At 45.6% G+C, this 9,020-nt stretch overlaps 3 protein-coding genes across 3 annotated transcripts; 2 read left to right on the top strand and 1 right to left on the bottom strand.

The window, feature by feature from the left end:
* Positions 1 to 847: 847 nt before the first annotated feature.
* N7446_011910 (uncharacterized protein) lies at positions 848 to 3,160 on the bottom strand (the record flags this gene model as incomplete). The annotated part of the gene is made up of 4 exons (XM_058520652.1): positions 848 to 1,776; positions 1,827 to 1,993; positions 2,043 to 2,223; positions 2,272 to 3,160. The coding sequence occupies 4 exons, from the start codon at positions 3,158 to 3,160 to the stop codon at positions 848 to 850; spliced, it is 2,166 nt and encodes a 721-aa protein (XP_058366938.1).
* Positions 3,161 to 4,725: 1,565 nt separating this feature from the next.
* N7446_011911 (uncharacterized protein) lies at positions 4,726 to 5,631 on the top strand (the record flags this gene model as incomplete). Its single annotated transcript, XM_058520653.1, has 1 exon — positions 4,726 to 5,631. One exon carries the CDS (start codon positions 4,726 to 4,728, stop codon positions 5,629 to 5,631), a length of 906 nt encoding a protein of 301 aa, XP_058366939.1.
* A 1,192-nt stretch (positions 5,632 to 6,823) lies between these two features.
* N7446_011912 (uncharacterized protein) lies at positions 6,824 to 7,498 on the top strand (the record flags this gene model as incomplete). Its single annotated transcript, XM_058520654.1, has 2 exons — positions 6,824 to 6,959; positions 7,008 to 7,498. The coding sequence occupies 2 exons, from the start codon at positions 6,824 to 6,826 to the stop codon at positions 7,496 to 7,498; spliced, it is 627 nt and encodes a 208-aa protein (XP_058366940.1).
* Between the last annotated feature and the right edge of the window lie 1,522 nt (positions 7,499 to 9,020).

The following is a 9,020-nucleotide window of genomic DNA, read 5'->3' on the forward strand; positions in this document are numbered from 1 at the left end:
ACGATTTTCGTTTTCTGATCATGTGACAGTCATGTGATTTACATAACCGTATGACTGCCCGACCTTCGCTGCGATCCCCGCCATCACCCCGCCGCCCATAGGCATTTACCTTTGCTCCCATACCCTAACTGCATTATCCATTTGTTCAGCCCATATTCGCAGCAGCGATTCTTTAAAGCACCTGGCACTCTCATCGAATGATCTCCAGCTGTGCTTATGCCATATACGTCGCCGTTGGAGACCGCAGCAGCTGTTGCAGCTGCTAAAGTGAGATCACAGATAACCCGGACATCCCATGATCGATACCCATGGCTGTTCATCTCACCCAGGAGCAAAGATGACGTGCTCCCTGTCGTGGAATGCTTGCTCGAGGTATGTTTTGATTGCCCCTGGTGGCAATGTGAATGCTAAGCCTTTTCTTTTCTTTAAAGGATAAAACGAAATTACAGTCCATTTCCAGCGAAACAGGCATTATCTTTTCCGACGACCCGTGGCGTGCGGTGGCGGACTACTATCCCGTCGTTTGGACAAAAAGGGCAGGGAAGCTTGAGCGCCCGTTTCCTGGAAAGTACTTGGTGATTCTCGGGTTAGAATACATGGACCATAATAATGGATTTCCAAAAATAAATCAGGGTTTATTATCGCCTGGAGATTATGTTGTCGTCTCTGGCGATAGTGACATGCAGTTGACCGAAGGTGGAGGGGGTACATCTTTGTTTATTCTGTTGAGCCCGAATTGATGTCATGTTGTATGATTATTAATAATTTGGCCTATGGCTGCCTTTAGTTATGTGTACCGACCCTTACTTTTAGGTGGCATCTTGGATGATAGATGATAAAATATAAATTAATTCACTGCTAACGGGCGAGAGTATTGCCCACTTTCTGACTCATTTCGGTGGCTCTGAGGTTGCAAGGAAGAACATAGCAAAAGAGGTGGCACCCTGTTGCCATTGACAGCAGGTTGTGCTATCCAGTTGTCCCTTGACGTTCCCGCAGATCGCTGTACAGACATCAACCCCTCTGTATTTCTTCCAAAAGCGATTGAATCTGATTGAGATTTTCGTGTTGATTCCGAGTCCCTCGTTGATGTATCAACCATGTTGACGGTAGCACTTAAATCATTGCCCAGGTACGAGCCGAGATTTATGTCCCCAAGCATTTGGGCAGATGAACTTGCCCAGACATCACTGGCGTCAGGCTGAGGAATTTCATTGATTGAAGGCTGATCGGGAGGGAAGTAGACTAGTCCCATCCCGGCCGAACTTGCCCAGGCATCGCTGGCAGCAGGCTGAGGGATGTAGTTGATTAAAGACTGATCGGAAGGTAAGTATACTTCTCCCATCCCGAGCGAGCTTGCCCAGGCATCGCTGGCATCAGGCTGAGGGATGTAGTTGATTAAAGACTGATCGGAAGGTAAGTATACTTCTCCCATTTCGGCCGAACTTGCCCAGGCATCGTTGGCGTCAGGCTGAGGAATTTCATTGATTGAAGGCTGATCGGGAGGAAAGTAGACTAGTCCCATCTCGGCCGAACTTGCCCAGGCATCGTTGGCATCTTGCTGAGGGATGTAGTTGACCAAAGAGTGACCAGTAGAAACATCACCCGCAGCCCAGGCATCACCGGCATCAGATTGGTTTCCTTGGGCTGATGCCAGTTCCAGTATACCCACCGACGATATTTCTGGAATACTTGATATCTCCGGCAGTGGAGAACCACTAGCTGAATTATTGGCCGCACTAGGAGACGGGCATTGGGCCCTTTGGCCGTCGCTCTCTGAAGTTGTTAGTTGATGGCCTTTTTTTAAACTAAAAATGAAGGTTTACCCGGTGGCAAAGCAGAGCGATCCTGACAGTGCCTTTTTGACGGCCTGTATCTTGTCGATGCCGGCCTCTTTCTGGAGTAATGACACTCCAATGCATGGTTGAAGGAGGTCTGATAAGAATTGACCCAGGAGAATTCGTACCCTAGGTATTGGCAAATTTTCTTCAGCCTAGAAGATATCAGTTATAAGAAGCTGGAGAAAGAAATACATGACGCACGAAACACTATCCTTGAAGATTCTTTTTATGATCAAAGGGATTGCAAAGGGCGTAGGCGAGCTCGTGGATTCAGATTCAGACAAGAAGTCCTCTTGAAAACTAGTCCTCATCATCTTCAATACCTCCTCAGGCTTTATAGAACAGTCGTTGAATCGGGCATAAAAGCTAACGGGATGCTCAGCTTGGCAGAGTTAGCCTGTCAAAGACAACATAAATATGCTCGTCATACCGACACAAAGAATATCCCAGCTTCTAGATGCCCATTTCGTTGTAGATAGGAGGTATACGAGACGATTCGCCCATTTTGCGCCACGAACAAGCTTGTGAAGTTGTTTTGAAGGAGTATCAGATCCGATAACTTTCCGCATAACTGCGTACACGCCATCTTTGTCCTCAACTATTTTCAGTGCAACCGCACAAAGCGAAAAAAATAATATGTTTCGAAAGCATGATAAATGTCGATTCACCATGCCACACGATGTCATAAACTCGGCATATTCAGACAAGACGACAATATCTGTCGACTTGGATGAACCGTTTGCCAATTCCTTAGGAGTTTCCAGTGAGGAAAAGCTCGATGCACCCGAGCCATAATTTTGTACTAGTGCATTTAGGATCTTTCTGCGTTCGACGTCATCAAGAGCTGAAACCCAAACTTTCCAAACGTCCGACTGGGGTAAATTGTCAAGGAAGTTAGAAAATCTTGATAGTGTCTCGAGTTGGTGCTTTTTACGCTCTTCCTGCGCGCATTTGTCGGTTCCATCTGGATCAGGGTGAGCGTTCGGATTGTATTCAATAATTTTGAATGCCACGGGATCACCGTCGTCTTTGCATGGATGTCGCTGTTCATCAGGATTTTCTAAGGTAAGTTGTGTGCCACCGTCGTGGCTTCGGTTTTCCGATGCAGTCGGAATTTGACATGAGTTGGGGTGAGGTATGTCAAAGACCTCGCTCTGAATATGGACTCCGTTCAACTCCGCCTGGCTTCTCGATGGCGTTCCAATGTGGGTTTGTTGTCGAGACGAACGGTGAAGGGTGTCTTCGAGCTGAAAGATTCGCGCTTCAAGAAACAGAATATAAGCAGTGTCGTCACCTTCAAATGGAATCTGGCGAGTCATTTTCGCAGTGAATAGACAAGAGAAAGAAAGTCATGGAGCGAGTGAGACGAGGTCCCTATCTTCGGGGCCCCCTCTCTCCTCCCAAATGTGATATTACAGGGGTTGCGTCAAGTGCATCAAGTGATTGGGCATTTGGGCCACGGGTCCGTGCTGTGCGCTCCTGCATGTCCTATCACATAGGTGTGTAAGTTCTATCACGCCGCAGTTTGATTACCTTGCAAAAATCCCTTATAACTACTCATGACCCTCGGGATAGGTAAACTATTGCTGGCCGTTTTCTGTATCACAAGGCTAATACCACCACTTGCGCTCGGGTTGAGATACTGAAGGCTCTGGCCTTCCCTCCAAGCAAAAAGACATATGGCTTTCGACAAACTATGGCTGACTATCTCGACTCTCGAGGACAATCCTCGGATGTTCTGAGTTTCGTGGAAGCGGAAGCAATCACTTTGAAAGAGAGCTTGCTTTGGTCAGATGACCATTACCTCATCACCAATTTTTACAGCACTAGCTATCTGCGGAACTAACCGGATTAGGGGCACCCAACTGGGTGCCCCTAATCCGGTTAGTTCCTAATTCTCAACAGCAGTAACTGGGTTGATAGTCAGTCCTCCTATCGTCGCCGTCATCAGGGCCCGTGGCACCTAAATAAAAATTTCGGGGTTACGATTATTGTTCTCTATTTACTACAGCTACAGCCAACGTTCGAAATTATCAGCCAATTTACAATTCTTTAAGTGAACAATTTCGTTCGAACACTATCAGTAGATTTTAAAATATTTACTTGTTATTGTTGAAAGCGTCAATTGTAAAAATATGATTCTCGCACCTACAAAGAACCATAAATATCAATTCTTTTGGAAACGGTGGCCGAGTGTATTGCGACTGCGTTGCATATGTCGACGAAGTAAGCAATACCACTTCCATCCCTCCCACCAACAACTCTGGGACAACGATATATGAGATCCTTCAATAACAGTCCCGTAGCTGGTCATCTGAGACGCCGCGAAGTATTTAAAGGCATTGCCATCCTCTGCTGAGATTTTAATTATCAGATCACAATCACCTCACCTGACTTTTCAAGAGATCGGTAGGCATCCAATCCGGTATGGCCATCAAGTTCGTTCTTGAGAGGATCGACTGACCGTCAAAAAGCAACAATGTGCTGGGATAGGAAGAAAACCCCCGCTAGATTCCCCGACTGCAAAGGGAAAAGCAAAGGAAATTGCATCGAGTTCGATCCCACCGAAGACCATATCCAATGGTGTGTTCCGGCCGAGCAGAGGGGCAGTGTGTGCAATCCCTTGACTCCAACGACCCAGGCGAGCTCGACCAGGCGCGGCTTCAATTGTCCGAATCATCGGTAAGCCAGAAAATTATCTCGCTGGCTTGTTTAAGGAATCATCCGAATGAAGCTATGTACGCGCCAGTGTCACGAAGGGATAGTTGGATTGTTAATTGAAAGGACTGGGATGATTACGTGATCGGATGACTGTATTTAAGACCTCGGGTCAGCCCCTTGATTTATAACCAAACCAGTCCAGCCTATCTATTTTCTCTGTGCTATGTCCTCACCCTTTCTCGATGATCAGGGTAATTCAATTGCCCAGGAGCATGTCCTCGGAAATGGGAACACGGCGGTCGTTCTCCTTCAAAACGGTGTGGCCGTTAAAGTCCCCTTAATATATCCTTGGAGCTCAGACTCCGATGTGGAAGTGAACACCGAGAGCATTAGACGCGAGCAGGATGTTTACCGTCGCCTGCAAAACCCCGGAGATCACCGTTCTAGTGGTATTGTCCGTTGCATCGGGTTTTCAACCGAAGCCACTCAACTTGCTTATATGGCTAACGGAGATCTTCGGGCTTATCTTAAAACATATCGTCCTTCGTTTGAACTCCAACTCACATGGTTTCATGAGATGGCTGGGACACTCGCCTATATTCATGACAGATGTGTGCTTGTCGCAGACATCGCTAGCCGAAATTTCCTTCTCGATTCCGATCTATCTCTCAAATTTTGCGATTTCTCCGAAGCCTCTCTGTTTTCATTAGATTCCGACATGCAGTCTGTGGATGATAATGGCTACACGACTCAAGTTGATATTGGCCTTCTTGGCGCAGTTATGTATGAAATTGTCACGGGCAACAAGTGTGAAATCGACCTTTACAAGGATAACTCTCCCACCGATGGCCGAGCTTACTGGCCAGAAAGGAAATATCTACCAAGCACACAAGGTATCTGGCTTGGTTGCATCATTGAAGATTGCTGGAATGGCAATTTTCGCAGCGCCCACGGTCTATTGCAGGCCTTGGAATCCATCGATTTACCCTTCTCATCTCCTATCAGTCAAACACCATCGACTCGCTTCCTTCTCTCAATCAAGGATTCTATAAGAGGGCGGCCGATCACAGCAATCATTGGTGTACTGAGCCTGGCAATATGTGGTCTGATCATCGGCAGAAGGAAGTAGTAGGGAGGGATCAGGTAGTTCGGCAGTTTCTGCGGCTTGCATAGGATTTGGTTGTTGTGTTGTTCACACCGATATCAGTGCAAAAAAATTTGTCTCTTAAGCTTTGCGATTTTTCTGGGTCGGCAATTAGTTTAATCGCGCTAGGAAACCCAGCGTCCCTTGCTTATTTAGACAAAGGTGGACGCATATTGATTCTTAACAGATTTCAAAAGTTCAAGATGCGTGCTAGGGAAATACTTTCAACTTTCTTCGCATGCTGGAGGTCTCATATTCTGATGGAAACAGCGAGCCAGACACCCGCTACCAGTTGCAACTCCAGGCGATCTTCAGTGAGCGGTGAAACAATTATTCTTCCGGGTCGTTTATCTACTGAAGACCGCTTATGTGTTCCTTCGAGGGCCGTCATTCGATCGCAGTATAAATCTGTTAAGCCCATGTTACTAAACTCGGCCTCTTTCAATCGCACGGCGCCTCTAGAACATCTTCCATCTCATACTCTATCTTTAAAAAAATCTGAAACCAAGCGAAGGTATATCCCATTCTTTCTTCCCTTCTGCGTGAAATTTGACATATTAACGACATATTAACGGCATACAGACCAAATATGAGCCAAGATTGTACGTTCAAAGAAAGAGGATTTGGTAAAAGCCGCTAACCGAATAGGTGTCATCAAACGTTACAAGAATGAGCCCCCAATATTTTCCCCAAATCTCTGGTCAATGCCTGGGAAGCGGCATATGGAACGATGATCTTGCTACAACGAGACTCGAAATCGAACGCGCAGTTAATGCCATTGACTTCTGAAACATTATATTACTTGGGATAAAATGTGCGGTAAAGAGGTTTGCAGCTACTATATATCGGTTGTCATTCCACATGTTTTTTTCTTATGACTTATATCCAAATGGATGATTATATACTCTTTTTGTTACTTGCTTCGGTGATTGTGTACTCCCTTATCATTATCTGGGGAGTTTGGCGATTTCGAACTCAATGAGTCATAGAGTATTTTATCAGAGGGTGGTAATACAGTCAGTATGATTCCAAAGATGTCCTCCTTACTATGATATATTCTAACGTTATACTCCAGATTAGCAACCCTGGGCTGAAGTAGCGCCCCACCCCGCTGCCTGAGAATAAACAATCGGGTCTCTTCTTCCTATCATCTATTGCGAAGCCACATCAAATCTCTATGTACTTCGTTGACCCCTTGTCACTCTTAAACGAGGACTTAAAAGACGAACTTGACAAGGATGCGGAGGCTCCAGATCATCTCACGGGGCTCGATGTAGCTCCTCTGGGAATACACTGCGCTGAAGTTGATGACGGTTTGTAGAATTACACTCCTGTTTATATGCTAAGCTGATATTCTTTAGTCCCGACTATGGTAATTTGGAAGATAAGGGGAAACTATGTTGTCTCGGTCAATAGCGCAGCACTCCTGAGAGACTGCCAAAGTTTGTTTAAAAAGGAATTGTGTCTTTTCCTAGTACCTGAAGTCTATGCGGCTCTGATAGTGACCTCTCGATACACGGCCATGCATACTGCAACTGGAGATTACCTCCGCTATCTTGTGCAATCCACAGTCCAGCCCGGCGTATCTTGCCCCATTGCGTTAGCACTTACATTTATTGCACTTCTAGAGCGGAGGATCTGCTTCTGTATGGACGGGGACGTCATCAGCGATGCCGGGAGACTTGACCTGCCAGGGAAATATGGGGTGCTCGAAACGCTTCCACCGGTTACTGAATGTGGTCAATGGGCAATACAGGTCTCTTTTGATGATCTTTCAGGCTCAGCAGCTAGGTTTGGAACGTTGGTCGAGCTTGCTACAACCTTTTCAAAACCCTCTATTTACACTGAATAGCCAATCTCGCTATTAATTCGAGGTCTACTTCTCTCTAAAATTCCTCCTAAACTTTACTGTAGAAAGGCTGGAAAAGTATATAACAGGGCAATTATATTAGAACAGGGGAATCGAGGTCCAGAATATCTATCTACCGCAACAGTACGTTATGCGTAGGACCGATGTGCGTGAGCTCGCGCCTCGTGAAATCAGATCCACTCCAGTTGTGACCTGACTGTGTGCCCCAGTCCCCACTCTCGCTAGAGTGAAGCCATTCTGAGAAACTTTGGAAATTATTTTATCTGAGCGGATAGGCCGTCAAGCAGACACTTCGCAGTGACAGGTGGATTGTGGTTATCAGGCATTGTCGAATGAAGTGAGTTACGTATAGGCGGTTTTCAAGGGTGAGTCCTCTCATGCTGCAGAATCAGAAACCTGCAAAATGACCAAATAGTCGAATAATGACCTCACAGGCTGATTACTCGGTCCCCTAGATTAAAAAAAAGCTACATTACCCTTTGCTTAACAGACAATTGGATTGAGAGAACTCTTCTAGATTTCATCTATTTATAAACCACTTTATACGATCTATTCAAGAACCTTGACTTTTTTAGTATAAATGGATATTATATACTCCTCATTTCGTTGCCCTCTGGATACTCCTCATACTTCGTGCACTTTTCTTGCCATCCTTCCGCCGCTGGTGCCAGACAACAGAACCCGCGAACATACTAAACTTTTCTCGGGATGACCTCTTCCTTCGAGTCCAAATCTATTCGTTATAGCGACACCTCCAAAATGACTGAGTATTACCATTCGGTGTTTCTAATGCTGAATGGGGCAAGTCGCCAAAAGATTCTGGAAGCACTAGAGCGGCCAAAGCTAGCATCAAACGTTCCTGAGCAAGGTGGGACCTACAATCTTCATGATAATGTGCAGAAGTAATTGACTTGGGACGAAGAAGAGAACCAAGTAGCTCGGATTTCTATCAGGCACGCCAATCTATCGAGAAAGCCGGAAGTTAAGCGGGGAAGATCTCGCAAGAGCAAGAAGCAACTAGACAACTCTCCCAAACCAGGTCAGGCCTACCATCTTCATGATTATATGCAAGCGTAACTGATATAGCCAAAAAACCCCAAAGAAGCCAAAGAAGCCAAAGAAGCATCTCAGCTTGTTAAAAGGGTACGCCAAGAGCCCGTCGCATATTTTGATAGTGCGATCAGGCGAGCCAAAATCGAGGGAGAGACTGAATTAAAGTTACTGTATGAGATGCTATCTATTAGGCAGCGTGAGAAGCGATACGAGGACGGTTACTTTGGTTAGCCAACTCACTCGCATCCGTATCAATTTATTAACCATAATAATAGACTCAAATAACTTTGGAGAGTACACTGTATGAACTCTCTGTTAGGCTGAATTCCGGACGTATTTTCTGTTAGTACCTATTTGAATGTAACTTGAGGGAAAAGGGGAAAGAAACGATCCTTTCACAAAAGTTGCCCTTAAAAGGAAATGCAATAGAATTAAAAGAAACACCTCTTTT

Source organism: Penicillium canescens, assembly GCF_028828765.1.
Source record: "Penicillium canescens strain IBT 15451 chromosome Unknown utg000009l_segment0_segment0, whole genome shotgun sequence".
In the NCBI taxonomy this organism is placed as follows: Eukaryota; Fungi; Ascomycota; class Eurotiomycetes; order Eurotiales; family Aspergillaceae; genus Penicillium; species Penicillium canescens.